This window comes from Doryrhamphus excisus, linkage group LG15, assembly GCF_037039965.1.
Source record: "Doryrhamphus excisus strain RoL-2023G ecotype Guam linkage group LG15, RoL_Dexc_Guam_v1.1, whole genome shotgun sequence".
NCBI lineage: Eukaryota > Metazoa > Chordata > Actinopteri > Syngnathiformes > Syngnathidae > Doryrhamphus > Doryrhamphus excisus.
In genome coordinates this window covers 3122210-3145119 of record NC_136371.1, presented here as the reverse complement: position 1 = coordinate 3145119, position 22910 = coordinate 3122210, and the positions used below count along the sequence as shown (strand labels likewise).

At 40.7% G+C, this 22910-nt stretch overlaps 3 protein-coding genes across 23 annotated transcripts in view; all 3 read right to left on the bottom strand.

Moving 5' to 3' along the window:
• Nucleotides 1-558: 558 nt before the first annotated feature.
• Nucleotides 559-8113, bottom strand: LOC131104425 (matrix remodeling-associated protein 8-like). The gene is made up of 10 exons (XM_058051591.2): nucleotides 7979-8113; nucleotides 5230-5262; nucleotides 4838-5152; nucleotides 4605-4706; nucleotides 4066-4527; nucleotides 1831-1989; nucleotides 1717-1747; nucleotides 1560-1639; nucleotides 1428-1481; nucleotides 559-1339 (listed from the first exon to the last, which is right to left on the bottom strand). The coding sequence occupies exons 1-10, from the start codon at nucleotides 8004-8006 to the stop codon at nucleotides 1314-1316; spliced, it is 1290 nt and encodes a 429-aa protein (XP_057907574.2). The 5' UTR covers nucleotides 8007-8113; the 3' UTR covers nucleotides 559-1313.
• A 136-nt stretch (nucleotides 8114-8249) lies between these two features.
• aurkaip1 (aurora kinase A interacting protein 1) overlaps nucleotides 8250-22910 on the bottom strand; it is a 62403-nt gene continuing 47742 nt past the window's right edge. The window contains exons 1-4 of one of the 2 annotated variants that reach the window (XM_058051594.2): nucleotides 9767-9882; nucleotides 9277-9382; nucleotides 8737-9194; nucleotides 8250-8614 (exon numbers count right to left, since the gene is read on the bottom strand). In XM_058051594.2, coding sequence (XP_057907577.2) covers nucleotides 8498-8614; nucleotides 8737-9194; nucleotides 9277-9328 — 627 coding nt within the window. In that variant the 5' untranslated portion in view covers nucleotides 9329-9382; nucleotides 9767-9882 and the 3' untranslated portion in view covers nucleotides 8250-8497. Of the gene's footprint in view, nucleotides 8615-8736; nucleotides 9195-9276; nucleotides 9384-9766; nucleotides 9883-22910 lie in introns of those variants that run through there. The other variant, XM_078796859.1, reaches the window with a different exon arrangement.
• rap1gapa (RAP1 GTPase activating protein a) overlaps nucleotides 10545-22910 on the bottom strand; it is a 58563-nt gene continuing 46197 nt past the window's right edge. For 9 of the 20 annotated variants that reach the window (XM_078796855.1, XM_078796856.1, XM_078796850.1 and 6 more), the window contains 14 exons: nucleotides 22698-22827; nucleotides 21665-21820; nucleotides 20182-20253; nucleotides 20028-20114; nucleotides 19786-19926; nucleotides 19069-19203; nucleotides 17628-17705; nucleotides 15754-15863; nucleotides 15542-15661; nucleotides 15351-15486; nucleotides 14897-15008; nucleotides 13756-13835; nucleotides 12918-12965; nucleotides 10545-11871 (listed from right to left, as the gene is read on the bottom strand). In XM_078796855.1, coding sequence (XP_078652981.1) covers nucleotides 12957-12965; nucleotides 13756-13835; nucleotides 14897-15008; nucleotides 15351-15486; nucleotides 15542-15661; nucleotides 15754-15863; nucleotides 17628-17705; nucleotides 19069-19203; nucleotides 19786-19926; nucleotides 20028-20114; nucleotides 20182-20253; nucleotides 21665-21820; nucleotides 22698-22827 — 1366 coding nt within the window. In that variant the 3' untranslated portion in view covers nucleotides 10545-11871; nucleotides 12918-12956. Of the gene's footprint in view, nucleotides 11872-12917; nucleotides 12966-13755; nucleotides 13836-14896; nucleotides 15009-15350; nucleotides 15487-15541; nucleotides 15662-15753; nucleotides 15864-17627; nucleotides 17920-19068; nucleotides 19204-19785; nucleotides 19927-20027; nucleotides 20115-20181; nucleotides 20254-21664; nucleotides 21821-22697; nucleotides 22828-22910 lie in introns of those variants that run through there. The other 11 variants (XM_078796840.1, XM_078796843.1, XM_078796841.1 and 8 more) reach the window with 10 other exon arrangements.

The window sequence follows — 22910 nt, the reverse complement described above, 5'->3', positions numbered from 1 at the left end:
TCGAATTTATTTTTTAGATTTGTAGGTAAGTATTACTTGTTTTTCTTCATGTACTGAACTGGATAGCAGTCAGAACTCACTCAGGATGCATTCATGGTCTCAGACAAAGTTGGATTTTTTAAAACTACAAAAGACGTGCATTTTCCCCACTCGGGTGTTAAAAATATTCAAGCATCGCAAAGGGAGCCACAATAAAGAGGCTGAAGAGCCACATGCGGCTCTGGAGCCGCAGGTTGCTGACCCCTGCTATAGACAATTTGGAGTCGCCAATTAACCTAGCATGTTTTTGGAATGTGGGAGGAAACCGGAGTACCCGGAAAAAAACCCATGCATGCACGGGGAGAACATGCAAATTCCACACGGATGGCCGAGGGTGGGATTGAACCCTGGTCTCCTAGCTGTGAGGTCTGCGCGCTAACCACTCGAGCGCCGTGCAGCCTAATAATAATTTGTAATAATAATAATAACAACAATAATAATCAGTGAGAGAAATGATTATTTGATATAATGACTTGATTTTGTTTTAATCTGACAAAAATCACAAGCTTGTCATTATGATTATTCAAATTTTTTATTATATATGGAATAAGAACAAAGCAAAAGAAATGTGTGTGTGCGAGTGTGCAAGAGAGCAAAATAGTAGTAAAACAAAAACAGTTAAGTACACTTGTGATTTAACTATGTTGTAAACACATTTGCAAGTGATCCAATTAAGATGCAACGTATTTGTCACCACACAGCATCAGATTTAGCGACTACGGCTACAGCTCAGTGTAGAGAATACCTGACATGACATGGTGCAAAAAAAAAGGGTTGACATGACCTGTCCTGAGAATATTGTTATCCAACACTTATTATTTTTTAAACTCATACATTTTGAATAAACGTGTACTAAACAACTAGTATATAAAACAACTTTTACATAAAAAAGCGGCAAGAAAGTACCATCAAAATGTGTTAAAATGTTAAATATTCTGTCCGCATACAGTAAATGAACATGATGACATATACAGCAGAATTTGTGCAAAAAAAAAAACAAAATATCAGAATTTTTAAAAAATGCACGCATGCACATTACAGCTAAATAATGCTGGAAAATGGAATAGAATGCACATACCTGATAATCAACATAAAGAAGAAACTGTCAAATAAAAGGTGAATACTATTTTCAGAACTATTAGAAAAAATGCAAGTTCTAAAACAGAGTTTCAGCAGAGGGAGCGTTCCTCCTGTCCTCTCTTTGCGTTCCTTCCACCCCCCCGCCTCGCTCATGACATTTGCTCTGGTCCCGCCAGCAGCTGTCCTAAAATGTCTCACATCCACAGCTTCCCATCAAAGTCTGCAAAAAGAGGCGGGAGAGGGAGGTTAAAATGTTTATTTGCTATGGTTGGGAATGTGTCACTGCTCTGTATGAGTCTACAGCTCACCCTTGTTGCAGTCTTTGCTCATGTCTCTCTCTTTCAGGAGGTTGTTTTTGTAATCTGTGCGCCACACAGAAATCGACGGTGAAGAAAGTTATCTTATTTTCAAACATCTTCGTGACAGAGAATGCGCTCTACCTGAATTCAGTGGCTCTTGGTTGCGGGTCTTCAGCTCTGTTAAACTTAAGGAGCTTTCACCTTCATTTACCACATTTCTCCTGCACAGAAAATAATAATATTTTATTAATCATTGGATTTAATTATCAAACATTTTCTGTAGAGCTTTAATGCTTACTCATCAGATCTTCGTAGTTCGTACGCCAGGCCTGCAAAAGAAAAATCAGCCATATCAAAACACTGGATCCATTAAGTGTATTTACTATGCAAGTATCTTTAATAAATACAACACCTCTCTTTTTTCGCCGTCGAGTTACCATGACGATTGCGACAACGATGAATGCCAGAAGCAGGAAAGTTGCCAGGAAATAACCCAAATGTTGCACGAAATAGCCTCGATGCTCAGGGAGGATAACGTTGACGACGTGAGGACTCTGCACTTCTTCAACCCCTGTGAAAAACACGGAGATGGTCAATTTCCACCAACGTCAACACCGGGATCAGTATATGTACAAGAGCATAACAAATGTTTCAATTGCCTTAAGGCAACTTCTTTTTTTCATTTCTTTTCTTTTCCACAGTGAGAGACGAAGCAGAGCGAGCAGCGAGTCAGATGTCAAAATGCTTGTTGCCAGTAATGACTTCCAGACCTGATGTCATGCAGCTGTAATTCTTTCCCCCTCTCAGAAAAATACAGGCTGACCATGGAAGAGAGCAAATTGGTGTAAAGGTGGAAATGCTCTTATGTGGTTGGTCTGCATGTTGGACAGGGTACTGACAAATGTCATGCAAAAATATGACCTTTGACTTCAGCTACAGTGTCTTCCAGAAGTATACTGGCACACTGAGGTCAATTTCTTTATTTTAAATATTTGGCTTTGACATCAAAGGATGAATATGAGACCAGAGAGTAATATTACAGCTTTTATTTCCAGGTATTTGCGATGGTTTTTGTTAATGATTTTCCACTGTGTCTCGTAGACAGCAAAAGCTATCATAACCAATCTGAAATGGTGCCATCTTCTAAGTTTTGCATCCAATCCAGACATAAATACGTAGAAATAAAAGCTGAAATGTAACTCTATGGTCTTCTATGCATTTTTTAAATATCAAACCCAAATGTTTTGAGTCTACAGCAAAAATTGGCCTATCTGTATACTTTTTGGGCTGCACGGCGACTCACAGCCAGGACACCCTCGGCCTCGGCCATCTCTGTGTAGAGTTATACCTATGGATAATTTGGAGTCGCCAATTAACCTAGCATGTTTTTGGAATGTGGGAGGAAAACGGAGAAAACCCACGCATGCACTGGGAAAACATAAAAAACTCCACACAGAGATACCCAACAGAGATTTGACCCCAGATCTTCTGATTGTGCAGCCAACATGCTCACCACTCCGCCCTCGTTATCTTTAATTCTTCCTTTTCTAAAGTAACGAGGAACCATTCAGGGAAACATGCCGATGTACGTTAAACAGCTTCCTCTCATGTGGCATCTTGATTACTAATTATCACTTGTCACTGATTAATTGACCTAATATATGATACATGAAACTGCAGACTGCCACATCCAAGGTCTAGTATGCCTCCAGAGAACAACAGCAGTAGGATATTTGCATATTCATGACAGGTAGGACAAGTGTGTATGTGTTAACAGATATTTCACATATGCTCCACCAAAACCACCGTGGTTTTTTTTTTCCTGTGGGAGAGAAGCATCATTTGCAAGTCAATGATGCAAAGAAAAATGTCTTCATTTAATATACATTTCTGACAGCTCGCTGATTATCTGCAAGAATCTATTTATTAATGCCATAAGAGCAAAGTGCTCGTTTTGTCATTTGGAATGATTTCTGGTGCAAACACAGTCGTGTATGACAAAGAAATGAAACTAATGTTTATTGAAAAGGAAGCAGGCAGGAATGCCATCAATCCTTATTATCCTAACAAGCCATAAATGGTCTAACGTTTCTTGAAAGAATGAGGAGGATCTACAGTCTGGCAACAACTCCCCTTCTCCACTCACATGACACAGCTGGTCCAGATGTTGAACAGATGGAACAAACTTCCTATGAATGCTGGTAAACACATCTCCACCCAAGGCCGATAGACATCAGCTGAGAAAACAGCCAAGACCCACGGAAGCAAAAGGATATCAAACTAAACTCAGGATACAGACTAACATGTCTGTACACGTGCTTGAAATTTTTGGAAAATTGGGTCAAATGCAGTAAACATTCCCGACATTAGTGGCGCCAACTTCTCAGCTTAGTGCTCCTCAAATGTCTCCACTTGGGTAAAAAAAAAAAAAAAAACAGCAAGGAAAAATAGCTAAGCTATTCTAAAGCTTGAGTTTCCTCAAGCTTCTTTCTTTTGGTGAAGAAATTGGGCACGAGGAGACACCAGTTATGCCTGCAATTGCAACAACAGCTGCGCTAGACTTGGTTGATGAAAAAAAAACAGTGACCAGCATTTAGCATTCCTTGTGTTTGGAAAAAAAAATATTTTATGAACTTCTTAAACTTACTTGGTTCAGGGTCATCATTGTGGAAGATTGTCTGTGTTGTGGTGGGCTCCGATGGAAGTGAAGAGCCCACGGTGAGTCTAAAAATGCGTCTCTCGTGCAGGCCGCAGTAATGGTGATGCAGGTGGCAGGAGTACAGTCCTTTATCGACTGGTTTTAAATTGGAAATTGACAGTGAAAAGTCTCCGAGTGTGAACGCATCCTCTGCCACGCTCATCTTCTTCTCAGCAAAGAGCGGTCCGTAATCCCGCCGTTCCCCGGAAGCGTAGAGGTCCACCAAGCGGTCAGCCCTATCGGGTCGCACGCCCGGTGGCTGGAAGTCCCAGTGGGCTACCTGCTGCTGGTCCTCCTGGACGCCGTCTCGCCACAGGGGACGGCGGTTGACGCATGGCAACACCACAGAGGTGCCCAACAAGACCACAAAAATGGTTTTCTCTCCATCCCAGTAACGTTTCTCTTTTTGCGCTACAAAGAAAGACTTGCTGTTATTGTTGGATCACAACTGGTGGAATAACAACAATAACACAAGTGACAAATCTCACCTGACTTTGTCACGTTGAGCTGGATCTGAACAGATTGTTGAATTTGGCAGTAATGATGGTGTAGATTACACGTGTACACTCCTTTGTCACTTTGGATTACATCTGGGGAACAGTTAAAAACGTTTAATATGAAATGATGACATGTGTCAGTCAGGTTCACAGGTGACTCCAGCATCCCTGTGATCCTGAACATAAGAAGTAGAAAATAAATTATAAGATGATCAGTGTCTTACTTTTGATGACCAGGGAGAAGTTGCCATCTTTAAATGCAGATTCAGGAATGGAAACGCGACCTTTGTTGAAGTTGTTGTAGACCCTCAGTCGAGCTCCGGGGGACATATCCAGGACTCGTTCCACTGAGTATTTGGGAGTATTGCGCATCAAGTCCCAGTGCACCACCCTCTGGCGGTCCTTCAGTCTGTCCCGGGTCCACACCATGCGAGGGCTGTGACAAGGCAGGACGGCGTTGCTTCCTATAGGGAGTGTGATGTTTTTGGCTTCAACCACCACACCGAGTCGGCTGTTGCTGCCGCTGCTCTGACTCCATGCTGATGCAATAAACAAACATGGACTCAGGAAGCAGCAATAATTAGAAACATTTGCTTGTTTAAAATAACTGCCTTACCTCCTGGTAGGAAGAACACAGCAAGAACTGAAACTGACAAAAAAAAAACAAATGATTAGGGCAAATCACTCTTGTGCCTTTGTGGTGTACATGCATCAGTTTGCTCCATATTCTGTACACATCAACCACACACAGAAAATTTACAAAAAAGTGATGGATCAGTCAAAAAATTCCACTCAGCAAAACAAGAGGAAAATATGACGTCAATAACAGTCTATATAAATGTGTTTTTCTATTTATTACAGTTTCCTGTTGCCCATACTGTTTACTATAAGAGTGTAATTTCCCACACTGGGACGGCTGGCGAGGATACACACAAAAGCTTTATTCATTCTGGCTTCTCTTTGCTTGTCAAAGGGCTGTGATCCTGAGAGGATGAAGAAGTTGCTATCATCTGGAGGTGGTTTATTTGATTTTATTTATGCCAGAGGTATTTACACCCAGCATACTTTTTAATGTACTGTACTGAATGTGCAGATTATTTTTATATCACCATATCCTAAACATGGAAGTTATCCTTGAGTTTATCATTCACAAATAAGAATTAGTACGTTATATTTTAAAAGCATGAAAAAGGCAATTTAAAAGTATTTTTTTTAAAGATGCATGATTGCAACCTTAAAAAGCCTAGTCAATTTTCATGATGGGCAGCAGTGTCGGCAGTGCAAAGGCAACACTGTTTTGCAAATAATGACATCATACTGAAATGAACTTGTGAGTGTTGCCTGCCATTTGTCAAGACATCACAGGTATCACATACTGTTTAAGGGCATGCCAAAAGCATTGTGATACTTTACTTTTAATAATGTTAACCAGCAAAGCATGCTCTGGTTTCAGAAGCATGCATGATAACACTTCAGCACAGGCCCTGCCAGCAAGAGACCTCATGCTGGAAAAATTGTGGCTTCTCCACTAAAAGAAGGTAAAAACAAATAATTGAAGCCCCCTATAATTTGCCTTTAAACTCTCCTCCAGATGCACAGAAGCCGGTGACTCACAAGACAGCTTTAATTCCTTAAAGACTTAACAATGTGCTACTTAATAACAGATAACACATTTGCCCAATGAACCTTAAAATGCCTGCTGTCACAATGACTAATTGCAGCCGCAGCAATCAGGTACACATTGTCCCCCCCTGTTGTGGTGAAACCAAAAACATGTGAGTCAAATATAATAGAATGCCTTTACACTGCACAATATGTGTGATTCAGAGATGTCATGGTTGTGTCAGATTTAACGTAATGTGCACATGGATGTACTCAGAAGAAGCTAACAGCCAAGTGTAGCATGCTTATCCACATTATTTAGTGGACTATACCAGTGATTCTCAACTGGTGGGTTCGGACCCAAAAGTGTGTTGTGGACCCATGGCGAGGTCACATATAGCTGCCAACTTGCAGTTGTCACACCATCTACAATATGGATGGACCAGCCAGGTTGTGTTAGCGCTAGCACCTGTGCTAACATTTGTGTTGTAAAAACCTACCGTAATATGTAGTACTACAATGTCTATTACAATACATGATAAAAAGGACAAGTTTTATATGAGGCAGAATAAATTACAGTCAATACATTAAGAGGCTCCCTTCTCCCCGAAAATAAGAGCCAGCTGGCCCATTAGGCAATATAAGGAGCTGGGCGGGGCCAAAAAATGCATTTAAAGGAACGTATTGTGTTTTTCCACTGGAAAAAAAAGTTATGGTAAGTCATAACTATCAGATAAAAAGTGGAAATTGTGAGGAAAAAAGGTCGAAATTATGAGTTAAGAGTAGAGTTTAGTAGAATATCCACCTTGGTAACAATTGTGCCGCCATTTTTGCCAAGTGAAGAAGGCGGCACCTGTGGCACATGCGCAGTTTGTATCTCACAATTTCCACTTTTTAATCGCATAATTTCGATTTTTTTTAAATCTCCTAATTGTGACTTTTTATCTCATAATTTCGGCTTTCTTATCTTCTTTTTCGACTTTTTAAATCTCATAATTATGACTAGAAAGCTTTCTATGCTGGTTATCCTGTGTATGTGCTCTAATTGGTCCCCTTTAATGAAATGCTCATATTAAATGAACACAAAACGACATTGTTTTAAATGAAGAACTGTCGACAGAGAAGTTTAACATGTTGCCGTCTGGTCGCCCTCTAATGTGTAACTTTTCCCTACAAACAGCACTTTCTGATCTCCCGCTAAGGTGTACGTTGTTAGTTTTACAGGCGGTGAAACAACTCATTAGTGACACAGCTATAAAGGGAGGTTGCTGAAATATGCTGACTCTGCCTAGACCAGTTAACAAGAACCACATTGCACACACACACACACACACACACGCACACACAAAAATCCCACATTCACCCCCAAAAAATTCCCCAAACCGAGACGAGTCATGTTACTGGAAATGTGAAGTTCTGGTTCGGGTTCATGTCCAGTCTTGTTATTCTCAACACTCGGCCTATTTAAACTGCAATGCTAACCTGACTGAATAAGCATGGCGTTGCTGTATTGGGGGAGGATGTTGACAGACAAAAACTTGTCAACAAAAATGTGGATTTTCAGAATAAAATTTGCTTGAAATGGAGTAAGTGTATTTTGTAACTTATAACACTTTGTATTACATATTACAAACATGTAAATGTTTAAGATTGGTAAGGCGAAGAACAGAACTTGAGGGTTTTGGTTGCCAAACGTAACTGACCTAGATTCAATGATGTAACAAGAGAAACTGTTAATCCGCTAAAATAAGCAAAAGGCTTACCTGGAAGCAGAGCCATGTACGTATGCATGTCTAACAGTGATGACGGCGGCGTGTAGACGTTACCAAATGGCACAATAAAAGTAACTTCTTTCGCCTTGCACGTCTGGATCCCGGAGACGCTCCGCCTACAAAGACCATGAAATCCAACACTTTGCCATGAACAGGGAAAAAAAACCTTTGTTTATATAAACATTTTGTAGCTCTGTAAAAAAAAAAAGTATATTCTAAATTATTATTCAAAAAGTTTTTGAATAATCAACACACAGACACAAATATTTCAACCCTTTTATGTTTTCCTTTTGCCATTATGGATGGCTAGACTGAGTGATGAGGGAATTGTGGTCATAGCGGTTTCCCCATGTTTGTCAGACTTTGCTGAATGCTGCAACCTGCAGTATTGGAAAGGTACTACACCATCAGCATTGCTCTTGACTGTTGATTGTTGATTGTTTAGACTGCAGGGTGGCTACAAATACTGTCCAACGTGATAAACTGTCCATGACTTGACTGAAACGACTTTCAGTTTCTTCGGTTCCCATATTGATTAATAAAGAGCTTGGGTGTGGTCCACCCTTCTGGAGCCTTCTTCAGTCCAGCACGCTTCCAGATCCTCTTCAGGTCATCTTCAAAACGTCTCTGTACAAAATATATTATGCATATAATAACCAGTCATTCCAAAATATATATGCAACATTTTGTGTAACAGAGACACTAAAATGAAATCAAAATCTAATTCAAGAAGAAATTACAACACGCACCTGCTTCTTCTTCCCCCTGATCTCCTGTACTTTCCTCCTCAGGAATTTTGTTCGTTTTAGAAGCTTCTTGTATTTGTGCCGGTTCATTTTGCGTCGTCGAATCTCCAGAACATTCTTACATCTCAGAGGTGTTACCCCGCTGTCCCCACCCTCAAGAATGGGAATGGACACGGGTGGCAGCAACTTCTCCTCCAGCAGGTCTACACGTTCTTGCAAGGGCTGAGAAGACTCCAGCATGGGCGGAAGAGTGTATCGCAGCGAGAGCCAGCTCTCCAGGGGACTTACTGCAAGTTTACGTGGCACAAGCGTCTCATCAAGTTCTGGCTCCAGTTGGACCCATCGTGGTGGAGATGTGTTGTTGGCTGCTGTTGAGTAGTGTCGCAATTTTTCATTGAGTGAAGAGCTATACACTGGCTTCACAAAGCCAGTCAGAATGTCTCCACAGCCTGTAAGTGCACCTAGTTATGAAGAAATTATGGTCATCATGAGACATACTTACAGCTGCATGATTGAGAGTAAAAATCGTTAGCTCATACTTACAAGTTGCCTTATGTAGGAGACGAAAACGAGGAAGGAGTTTAGAAGTTAACATAGTTGGAGATCATCTACACCTAGTCATCAAGATTGTGTTGCCCAGATACAGGTCCTGTGGAATTTTAACAGTTAGGTATATGCCCAATATTGAATGAATTTACACACCACAACATAGCCATGACGTTTTGTAGCATCACACTTAAACATAAAGAAATTAAGATTCTTTAAAAATGCTGACAGTTGTGTCGTTATGTGTTGACTCGAGACAATACAATGTGAAGGTATTGGCCAACAAAATAATTAATGTTTTACTCTAAATCTGCAGTATATCTAGTGCATATAGCGTTGTTGCTAATGCTAAATAGCAACGTAGACACCTCTTCATTATAAAACGTAAAATCTCACAATAAATGATTTGGGTCAACAAACTGACAAACTAAATGAAATGATATAAGAGACCGCGGAAAGAGGTTTGCAAAGAAAGGTTTTACTTTACCAAACGTGAACAGTGACCGGGAAGCTTTCGCCTTCAATGTGACACTGTCAGCACACGACTTCCGCTATGTGTAACACAAATTTAATGGTTTTCCGGTTTTCCGGTTTCCCAAACTGACAAAGGTTCCGTCCTACAACGTAAACAAACGTGACTCAATTTTAATGCGATTTTTCTCATTTGGTGGTCAATTGTGTCAAATTCTACTTTATGATCTAATGAAACTATACTGAAATGAGGAAGTCGTTTTTACGAGTGCTGTTTCTATACTGTGGTGCATCCTAAAACCTGGTTGAAGGACCTCAAGGTGTTTTGAAGGAAATGGTGTAACTGTTTGGCAGCCGTTTTCTCTCGGTTTTGAAAGTTGGACGTTGGTCTGTAGTAATCTAAGACGTGGATCAAGGTTATGTTTTTTTAAGGAGTGGTTTGATTACAGCCACTTGGAATGATTGTGGGACGTAGCCTGTTACAAGTGACATATTGATTAACTAGTGATTAGTTAATCAACTGATTAACTAATGTGTTAACTAGTGGAGTGCCATCCCTCAGCAAGTAAATAGGGGTGGATCTATCTGTCCTTAAGTAATAGGGATGGATGGGTGGATGGTGTTATGACACTTCAACCACAGTGCTGAAGAGGAATTCAAAACTAATTAAAAGACTCCAAAATAATTTTCCTGCACATTTCCTCCAATCTTTATAGATTGGATCAACAACAGATACTAAAACATTTTTGTCAACAAATAGTGCTTTCATTTAAAGATACATTGGCAACAGTGTGTAAACTTACCAGGGCATTTATTTACAAAACAACAACAACAAAACATTCATTTCATATTAAATGCTGCTTGATATTACCTGTATTGTTTACTACACCCAGTTTGCAATAAGGCATCTGAAATGATCTGGAGAAAGGACAGATTTCCCTTTCTGCAGAATTGTTGGAATATATATTTATGATTAGGAATCTAGACTAGGTCTGAAAGCATCGGAAATTAATACATTGCTGACTTGGCAATTATTTTATTTGGCTTTGTCAAATCTGTTTTCAATCACGGCCATTGCTCTTGTACACTCCGACAAAATATATATTTACATAATCAGTAGTTGAATTTGGAGCAACGTTTTCCAACTGAAATATTCAGTTTAATTGTTTCATCGTATATTTACCGCACTGAAAGAGTTGACCCCTGAAGAGTTTCACAATTAAAAACATATTTCACTCCAAATAAACACAGTCCAAGATCATTGACAAGTGCTGGACATTGGCATGGTGGCACAAATGAACATGTACGCCATTAAAGTCACTCCAAAAAGAATCAAATCAATAAATAAAAAACATAGAAAGAAAAGCAAAAATAGTATATTAAATAGAAAGTGGTCTCACGGTAACAGTCCAGATAGACAAGCAGGAAAATAAGTCAATGGCGGATGTTTCCATACGTAAACAGCACATATAAACAGCGATAAAAAGGGTTTTGAATACATGAGTTTGACAACTGATTGACTTGGAATATTGTCGTCCCATTACTGGCTGTAGGAGTTTTGAGTCCATGAAATGAGGAGAGTTAATAAAATATCCATTTAAGGCCATTTCATTTGATTTGTGATACATTTATATGCTATTACTGAAGAAATGGAGGAGAAAAACGTAGAAACACTACCCAAAACGGCAATATTACCTTGGATATCATGCTGGAAAACAAAGTTGATAAAAACATTGCAACTTAATGTTTACAAAGAGCTCAATGGCATCCTCTTTACCCTGTGTAGTCCGTACCCTCAATATGACAAACCTAACTACATTCTTTTACACATCAAACTATTGTGGTTGTGTAGGTAGAACAATGTGAGTATTAGGAAGTCGGTAACAACGTGTGAAGAGGGAAAAAAAAAAGAGTGCAGGACATTGTGCAAAAGCTGGGCCCTCTTGGTGCATCATCCACTGTGAGTCTTGATGAACTGCGCTCCGGCCATCATGGAGCAGCTGACTGGTGAGGCTACACCCGTGGCAACGACTGTTCTTCTTCTTCTTCGTTCTCCGTATTGGACATGGCGAACTCCTGCACCCGTCTCATCTCCCGAAGGGACTGTGACTTGTGGGAATGCTTTTGAAATGAGAGGGATTTCTGGTCAAAACACAGGAATAACAAGTACAGTGGTCATAGTTTTTTGTAGGATTTTTGTAGAAATATTGCCACAGATATGTTGCGTTTTTCGTACACTGTATTAGTATTCGTACTCGAGACTAAGATCATATCCAACATGCTTTCCAGCTGCATCCAGGAGTGTAGATACCACAATAGTTCGGCAAAACTGTCCCCCTTTTAAAAAACACATGGTGACAATTTCAGCATGCTTCCCACTGTTTGGAGTGCAGCCCCTCCATATTTGAACAGCTCTCCAGGGAGATTTGTTATTTTTTAGCCGGTTGATGTTTTTTTTTCAAGGCCAGCCATCACGAAATGGTGGACCTCGGCCCGAATACAGACCCAGTAATGGCCGCTTAGACCGCACGGGAGCCGAGTGATTAGCGTGCAAGCCACACAGCTAGGAGACCCGAGTTCGATTCCACCCTTGGCTATCTCTGTGTGGAGTTTGCATGTTCTCCCTGTGCAAACTTCGGTTTCCTCCCACTTTCCAAAAACATGCTCGGAATGTGAGTGTGAATGGTTGTTTGTCTATATGTGCCCTGCGATTGGCTGGCGACCAGTCCAGGGTGTACCCTGCCGCCCCGCCTGAAGTCAGCTGGGATAGGCTCCAGCACCCCTGCGACCCTCATGAGGATAAGCAGTATAAAATAAATGAATGATGGCCCTTTATGTATTTACCCATGATGAATCAAAGTGAATGGGAACTATAATGTAATCATATTAACATTTACTCATTCTAGCGGACCGGTCGCACCTGGAAGATTGTAGCAGATTGTAGTAATTACATTACAGTTACATGACGGCAAAAGCAGTGACGTCTCTCAAAATGAGACAATGAAATTGTTTATGGACTTCCCTATTAGGGTCTAACCTTATGGAACAGGTTATTGATGAAAAAGGAGGCAGAGGCCTCAGTAGTGTTACAGAGAAAACATGTACAAGTACAAGCAATAAGGCATACACAGAATATCTGCTCAATGTACAAAGAGAAAAGACCTAACCTGAAGATGGAAATCCATGATACAAAGAGGTGGGCCGAGCTAACAGTTCTGCATATAGAGATGCAAAATAAGCAATCAAAGCAGGACCAAACATGAAACACAACAATAGTCTTCAGATCAGTTGAAAAATTTCTAGAATATGCATTTTGCACATTTGGACCATTTGCATATTATAGCTCTACTTAAAAAACCTCATTAAGATCCAATGATCCATGATTACAGCATTTCATTCATTCATCCATTCATCTTCGATGTCGTCTATCCTCACTAGGATCACAGGTATGCTGGAGCCTATCCCAGCTGATTTAAGGACTGGTGGCTAGCCAATTGCAGGCATTTCATTCACATTTTATCAATTTCCACAAAATGTGCACGTTAACAGTACATTCTGTTATTTCTGGTTACCCTCAGCATTTTTTATTCTGTGATAGATTACTTTGAGGAGATACTGCAAATTGTCCATAGGTACGAATGTGAGTGTGAATGGTTGTTTGTCTATATGTGCCCTGTGATTGGCTGACGACCAGTCCAGGGTGTACCCCGCCTCTCGTTCAAAGACAGCTGGGATAGGCTTCAGCACCCCCGCAACCCTCGTGAGGATAAGCGGTAGAAAATGAATGAATGAATGCCTTGTTGAAGATATTAGAGCCACCTAGTGTTCAAACTAAGAAGTACATGTTATAAAGACCGCAGTGCATTATTATATTTTCACACTTTGACACATGCCGGTTAAAAGTAGATTGTGGGCCAAATGCTGTAATTCGGACACCACTGATAGAGATAACGCAAACAAAGCGGCGCTGATGCCGCCAGAGGGATTACACAGGGTTTCACTCACCGATGAGGACTGACGATCACTAGGTCGCTCCAATTTGATGCGGATGTCTGTTCCCTTCCCTCGCTCAGTTTTACTAGGACCTAAATAATGGATCAGTGGTTATATTTACTCCATACAGAGACCAGAACTCATGTAGTAAAGTCTTATTTCCAGTTACAGTAATACCTCGTTCATCATGATTAATTGTTTCCAGACCCGACCCACGATAAGTAACCTCAGCTTTGAAACGGCGTGGAAAAGGTCCCGGTAGTGACTCACTCAAACATTTTTGATGATTTTGACTGATTTTTCAAGGCGCTCCTTGGGCTATATAAACATGGTACATACAAAAAGAAAGCTAAGAAAGATACTCTCATCTTTCATCATAAAAATAGTTCTACCTTTTTCTGTTCTGATCATTTACATCATCCCCTCTTTGTGCCTCTCGTGCAAAAGGCGAATGAGCAAAGTACATAATTCTACACGTGTTCATTCATAGTTTTGATGCCTTCAGTGACAATCTACACTTATACACTTATATGCTAGGACCAAGCCATAGCTTTTCAGTATGTGGAATCAAACTATGGAATGGATTGAGTAAGGAAATCAAACAATGCACAACGATGAGCCAATTCAAGAAACAATACAAGCAGTTGATGTTTGCTAAATACAAGGATGAAGAGTCTTGAACCAGTCATGATGTGCTATACATATCACTATATTGACACTTACTATGGTACCCATTATGTCATTGGATGCTCATATCACCTTGTACTTCGGTACGAGGTGCATTATTTAAAAAAAAAACAGAAAAAAAACCTTAAACTGTATTATGGAAAGCAGGAAGTGAACAAATATAACAGTTAGTGATTGTAAAAGTACCAGATGGAGGGGTAGGATTTAATAAGCTTTGCTTCTTCCTACTCCTTTTGGACATGTGGAACTGGGAACTGATTATGTGATGCATTCAATTGTAATCTGATGCATGTTCAAATGAAATAAAACCATTACCATTACCATCTAAAATGTAAACAGTCCTGTTTACATTGCGGTATGTCCAAACGTTTGGCCTGTACAGTATACTCATAACACTGTTTAACATAGAATATCATCCAAAATGTCAATGTGCCGAGTCATTTTTCAAAAATAAGTGCAATCTCACCAGGGGAGCTACCACGACTGTTGGTACTGGTGCTGCTGATGCTGTCCTCCAGCCAGGTGCTGTAGGTAAAAGAATCACGCTTGTGTGGCGTCCCAGCAGATGACAGACTCTCCTGGGAGATGACAAATGCAATCCAGCACTTATTTTGGACTGTCACTGGAACTCGCCGTTGTCTCCCAACATCCTGACTAAGTTAAAGTTAAAAACCTCCCTGAATGTGTAGGTATAAAATACTTGTGTGGATGCTTCCATCGCTAGGAAGCTCAGCACCATTAGCAGGTATGCCAATGTCAGGCTGCATGTTACAATATTCATGAATGAAATGGCCTATTTTTTTTATAAACCAGGTGGCTTTAAACCACAGAGGCTTTGCCCTGGACCCCCCACCCACAATCCTCACTACACTTGTTTTGGAAAAAATAATCTACTATTATATTGCAAACACACCACTTACCATGCCTGTGTCATAGTCATCTGCCACCTCATTCTCGTTCTCCTCCACCACACTGGCGAAGCTACTGGCATTGGAGGACGAGCGAGACAGGTCGTGACCTTCAGGGATCGATGGAGCTCTGCCATAGAGACAAGAACTACACTCTAGGTTAAACCAGCCCAATCAAACTGAGGTCCTCGACCTTTCCACACCTGTTCTTTGCAGTGGTGAGTGCCTCGGGAGAGCTCTGATTGGATGAGTTGTCCGACTTCTGGTCTTGCGAGACATGGCCGCTGTCAGGGGTCTTCTGTGTGTTGGGAGAGTTCTCTCTGCTGATACATCAGACACATTGAATATATTTGAATATTTCTATGTACTACAGGGACAATATAGTTGTAATATTTCTTAATACAGCTAATTGCACCTTTTTTCCTGTACTTCCTGAATGTTTTCAATCCCGATGGCGCTGCTTCGCCTTGAGCTGAAAGGACCAGACTTTTTCCTGGTGGGGCTTTTCCCTGGAATAATCAAAGACTGCCAGGAAAAAAAGAAAATTACAATTAGACTTATAATACATACTATTCATAGATATGCAATAGACTAACTTAAATACAGTAACTAAACTTACTTTACTGAAATACTTGAGTGACTTTTAATTTTAATGTAAAAAACCCATCCATTTTCTATACCGCTTATCCTCATTAGGGTCGTGGGTATGCTGGAGCCTATCCCAGCTGTCTTTGGGCAAAAGGCGGGGTACACCCTGGACTGGTCACCAGCCAATCACAGGGCACTCACATACAATTTGGAGTCGCCAATTAACCTAGCATGTTTTTTCAAATGTGGGAGGAAACCGGAGTACCCGGAGAAAACCCACCTACGCATAGGGAGAACATGCAAACTCCACACAAATGCCCAAACCCACATCCCAATCTCCTGACAGTGTAGCCAACATGCCAACCACTCCACCACCGTGGAAAAAAAATGTGAATTATTATCTTTTTCCTTCTTGTAATGAAACATTTTTCACACAGGTCTTGGATTGAATGTCTTGAATATAGTCACTTCGAATTGTTGGGCTGTAGTGTTAGATTTCACGCTACACATTAGTAATACAGTATGATGGGAAAAAAAAGGTAAAATTATGCACTCAGCAGCTGAGTGTCTTTCAGCCAGACCTGAGATGAAAGTTGTATTTAAAGGCTCATGTGCTTTCACGGCTATCGCTTTAGTTCCCCACCCTCAGCTTTAAAAGACACATTTGAAAAGCTTCTTCTATTCCATATGGCTTGAGAGGAAGAGGGGGGTTTCTTTTTAATAGTTTCTCCATGAAATTGCAGGTATTGATAATTTTACAGAAATGAGAAAAACTAAAGCTGTAAAATGCTAATTTACTGTACAGGCGACGACACTAGCAACAGAAATAGAATTTTTTTTAAAAAGAAATACATATTATAGATACAGTTGTCCCTCCCTCATCCCTGGTTTGCATTTCACAGCTTCACTCTATGACGGTTTTTCAAAAACACATGAATAAATAATAAATGATGAATAAATAATGAATAAATCAGACCGTTTTGTGCTTGAATATGGCCTAATATTAGTTAAAATATGTATAAGCATAAGCATATTTTACATAGTTTTTGCCTAATGAAAGCATTGAGAAGGAACATTCAAAGATGCTGTGAATGATATTAGTATTCTACACTGGATGTCAGTACTGTTACTGACACACAAACTGCACGTGATCGCCAGAACAACAGGCTTTTATTGCAGGTTTGAATTATCTCAGAACAGGCACAATAATCCCTAGTAAAATTCCCTATAGTAAAAACACGGGCAACACTCTGACGTCACTTCCTGTCTGCCCGCCACTCAGCTCCTGTTAATATGTACAAATATGTATATAATTTTGTCTAATCATTTATCTTTTTGTTTAAAAAATACAGTAAAAATTTGGATATTTCACCAAATGGCTATGATGAATTAATGTTACAATATTATAATAAAAATATAATAATATATATTATATAATTATATATAATATTACAATATGTTTTTTATCATTTAACAGCCCTAATATATATAGTATACTGTATAACCACTATATTATTTTTACAATGCATTTGCAAATACTGTAGCTCTTAATGAAAAAATCCCATATTGTATAAAATGTAAAAATGATAAAGGCCAATACAATGACAAGGACTTGACCATGGTGCAGTAGAGCCATGCAGACCAACAACATCAAACAGAATAACAAGAGCAGGTAGAGAATAGTTAGAATTAAACATGAACCTCTTCTACTGTTCCTATTCCTATGGCACTGCCTCGACGTCCATATCTACTGGGACTTTTGCCTGGGACAAGCAATGACTGAGCCACGCAGGGAGAGAAGAAGGGGAGGGGGGGAGGACATGATGATGACAGTCAACAAGGAGGGTAAAAGGGGGTTTGAGAAAACATGAAATTAATACAAATATATGAGATTCCATGCAAGTTGTGTCGTCAAACAAAATTCAAAGCGTGCGTCAGCTCGGTTCCAAGTGGCGCAACACAGGCAGCTGAATGGGAGAGAGAAATGGTGATCCTGTGAGGATAAGAAGATGCAAACAGATATGAAAAATAAATACTACAGGAGAAGTTAGAGGTATTGTAGCTTGGCAATCTGGAAGTGTAAGTGCAGTATTTGTTCCGAAATACATGCGTATTTGATGGAAGGATTTCTCGAATTGGTCTTTCTTAATACACTATAAAGACAAAAGCTCTGGTATACACCTCCTCATAAAAATTCATTCATTCATTTTCTACCGCTTTTCCTCTTGAGGGTCACGGGGGTGCTGGAGCCTATCCCAGCTGTCTTCGGCCGAGAGGCGGGGTACACCCTGGACTGGTCGCCAGCCAATCACAGGGCACATATAGACAAACAACCATTCACACTCAATTTGGAGTCGCTAATTAACCTAGCATGTTTTTGGAATGTGGGAGGAAACCGGAGTACCCGGAGAAAACCCACGCATGCACGGGGAGAACATGCAAACTCCACACAGAGATGGCCGAGGGTGGAATTGAACCCTGGTCTCCTAGCTGTGAGGTCTGCACGCTAACCACTCGACCACCGTGCCGCCCTCCTAATAAAAATAATGACTACAATAAATGAATGAATTTCATTCATCCTTACCATTTAAAACCAATACAGTATTCACTTTCTATTGATGAGGAACAATTAAAAAAAATGTCCCCTACACACAAAACATATGTCTTTGAACATATCCTTGTTGTTCTATAAATAGCCTTGATTCTGGTCGACCAGAAGAAAAATAAAATAGGTGTCCCATACTTTTGTCCGTATAGTATAAAATAAAGTACAGCAGGCACATCCTTATTTTCACTTATTAATACGATAATACATATACACAAACATCTAGCACTAATATTCATTGGGATGTAAGTGTAAGAAAACGCTCAGGACCTCCTTTAACGGCAGTGCTTCGTGGCTTTACAAGTGTTCGTTTCTGTGAGTGTCAAGTCACTCGGGCTTGTGATGTGCAACCCTTGCAAGACCCAGGCACACAGCTTTAAGGAAAAGCAAATGTATCACGCTTCTCTGTGAGACGTTAGTGCAGCAAGCAAGTGAGTAGGGAAGGCATACGCTTTTGTAGTTCCATGGGAGCAAGAAGGGGGGGGGGGGCCGAGGCGTGTCTCCCCCCACAAAGGCCAGGAGTGGGTCTGTACTTACTATCCCTGGGAATTTGGGGCTCTCTGCGCGAGTGCTGTGGTTAAAGTTGCTGCTGAGGCTAGTGGACACTGTGTGCGGTTTCTTGAAAGTAAGACCCATGGCATCCATAGACTGGCTCCTGCTGCGTATCACCCGCTACAGAGAGAGACGAGGAGGAGGAGATACATTCAGATGGCGATGAAGACCCTTAAGGCCCCTCCGCATCGCTGCTAGACAAGGGGGAGCCTCGGGGCTGACCCTGAACACGACCGGCAGAAAGCACTGGCCTGGTGTTAATCCTGACAGACAAGGAAGCAACAGCTATGCTTAAGTGCCCGGAGGTGGCACACATGACACTTAGTAAGGTTGTAAAGGAAGCAAGGGCACTTTGGCCACATTTTCATAAACAGTGCCAGCAGAAAAAAACCCTATTTGCGGGCACAGAGTGGCGAAGGAGGCGTATCTGAGGGTGAAAATTGAAAAGCATATCACGAGTACAGCAGCATGGAGCACATCCAAAGCAGGTGAGCAAAAAGCCGTGAAGCTGGAAAATGGCGTGCTTGCACCACAACAGACGTCACAACTGAAGCCCTTATCATGACAACAAGACCTTTTAAAAAGCCACAGAAGGAAGCCAAACTATTCCTTGACTATCCAGCGACAGAGGCAGACCACTTTAAAGGAAGTGAGGCTGTACATCGCGGACGCCTCTGCCTCTGCTGCTGCCATGCCGGTTACCTTAAAGGACTCGAAGAAGCCCCCTCCTCCTCCGCTGCCGTTCTCCAGCTTGTCGTCGTCTCCGCCAACGCCCATCATGGCCTGGCTGTTCACATGGAGCTCCTCGTACAGTGTTTCTAACAAGGCCGACCGCGTTCGCTCCTAACTCATACATACACAAACACACGTAAAGGACACTGTCATTTACTCAGAATCTGGAATAATTCAACAATAGTTTTGTTTTTATTCTTTCACAGACCCACCTCTAATTTGGAAAACTTTTCAGCCTTATAACATGAATATTCTGCATTGATGAGTTTAGTGAAAAGGAATTCATGGAATTCACGACCCTGGAATGAAAACGGTCATCAAACAAAAGGTGGAATCCAATCCAAAAAGGTCTGATTTACAACATACTTTTTTAAAGATGGCTGGATTTGGAAGGGCGGGGCCGAAGAATGGTACGTCATCCCGTGCTGTCACTGACACCTGAGAGTACACAGAGATATCAGGCTGAAAGAGCATTTCTTAATACCAGAGGTGTCTACATTTTGGAGCCCTTATCTCGGGTCAACATTTGCATTTGAATATAAAAAAATATTCAATAAAATCAGTACAAAAGTACAAAAAAATAAGGGAAAAATACAGGAAACTGTTAAGATGGGAGGTCACTGGAAAAGAAGGGGACGATCTAGATTCCTGGTGGCAATGGGAAGGTTGGCAGGTACGCACCGTGATATGATTCCTCCATTTTAAATCATGAAAACACTCGCTAATATGAGTCCAATGTGGGTCAAGATGTTCCAAGGTCTTAAATACATTTAAAGTGGAAACGGCCTACATATCAGCTTGAAATGATTTCTTCTTCTCATTATTATTCATTAGTACTACAGTATTAGTAGTATATACTCTTGTTGGTGAGAAAGGGACCCTCTAGATCAGGGGTCTCAAACATGCGGCCTGCGGGCCAAATGTGGCCCGCAGGACACTAGTTTGAGGCCCCGCCTTGATATGAAAGTTTAATGTTAGTGCGGCCCGCTCAAGTTTGATATGGATGCCGTATGGTATCATGTACCCAGAAAAAATTATTACGTTTGATTAATGTTCATGTTAAAGGTTAAATAACTGTTAATAATTATCCTCCATATCTGTGTGGAAGTGGTAAGTTTTTGGCTATTTAAGTTTAAAGGAAATAACTTGAAGGCTACCGTTTAGGTCGCTAGCTCTCTAGTTTGTGAGTTAGCATGTGTCTCAAGACCCTGCAGTTGCGCAATATGTTGTAAATAAAAAGAGTATAAATGTGACTATAGTCGTGTTTTGTCATGTCTACAGGGCTCTAATAATGCTTTGTTCATTTTAATCTGAAAAAAATAGTCTACCCACCAACTATATGTGGTTTCTTAAGTTTTTGTTATTTGCTGTTTAATTATTATTATTATTATATTTATTTATTACTGATTGATTTTCTTTATTCTTGATTTGTTTATTTATTTTTCATCTTATTTTGTGCAGAAAAATAAAAAGTAAGATATTTGAGAACAGTGGAATGTTTTATCAGAGCTTTTCTTGTAGAAAATCGGAACCAAAGCACTGAAAAAGTTTGTATATTTTTCTGTTTTTAATAAATGCGTTTTTGTTTTTTTTGGGGGGGGGGACCTGATGCGGCCCAGCCTTGCCCAGATCCTAGTGGCCCCAGTGGCCCCCAGGTAAATTGAGTTTGAGACCCCTGCTCTAGATTCTTCTTAACATTATTATTGATTAGAATTCTTTAAATTATTTAAAACCTTACCAAATATTGTGCCAGTTTGTCTTTGTTTACTCTGTAATATTCTTATATGAGCCGAGACAGATGTAATTTGGACACCGCTGTTTGATGCTGTATTTGACGAAGGCTGTTTACCTTATAGAAGACATTGTCAGAACAGGGATCCACCACTTGGACCACAATGTAGGCATGCAGGAAGTTGGAGGCGATCATATCTGGCACAAAGGGAGTATTTTCTTCTTGGAACACAATGGCCACAATGTCATTCCCTATGTGCCTCTTTCTCTGCAACTATACATGAAAAGAAATACACAGGAAAAGGATATCATTGAATGTGACGAATGTGGGATGAAAGAAACACACTCTGTTTGCAGACAGGGTTTAGTCCTAGGCAGTAGACGGTTCATTACGGTTGCACAGGTATGCTGGAGCCTATCCCAGCTGATTGGGATGAGGCGGCGTACACCCTGGACTGGTCTCCAGCCAATCACAGAGCACATATAGATAAACAACCATTCACACTCTCATTCACATTCCATGAGTCAGACTGTTATGACCTCCTGCAACTTCCAGGGTTGATAAGATTGTTGTGACTTCACTTACAGCTTGTGATTGGCCCCTGCCTAAGATATAAGCTGTACTGTTTTTACTGAATTAAATGATTAGTAGCATTCATGAGATTAGAACATAGCCATAAATTAGCCGCACTGCTGTAAAAAATAGTATCAGTCTTGATAAACTATCATGCATCCATATAAATTACTTTTTGTAATCATTGTTCCATTCTTGACCAGTCCAGGGTGTACCCCACCTCTCACCCGAGGGCAGGCTGGGATAGGCTCCACCAGCCCTCCGCGACCCTCGTGAGGATAAGCGGTAGAAAATGAATAAATGAATGAATGTTCCAGTCTCACAGCAGAGACATGTTCTGAAACAAACCAGTAGGGAGGGCTGCTTCCCTTCAGAAATAAGCACTGCCAAATACACACTTTACCTCCTGTTTGTGCAAAACATCACAGTTGGAGCTGATTCATGTTTGTGTAAATTAATTTCAGATAGAGGACATGTGTGTGTGTGTTTGGCAGACATAAGTCTGTAGTTTGACACAATAGGTGCAAAATGCTGCACCATGTAATGGTACATCCGCTACAGTGTAGTGTTACAGTACCTGCTGGGTGTCCCCCTCGGTGTAAGGCAGCTTTGTGGACACATGGAACATGACCTCTTTGTTGCGGTAGTTGCAGAAGACAGATTCTGTGCCAGTCTGGCCGTGCGTCACATCCAATCCTCCACGGAAACTAGCACACACACACACACACACACAGCTTCTCAGCTGCCATCACTGCAGCATCACTCTTGCTAGTAAGCATATAACACATCA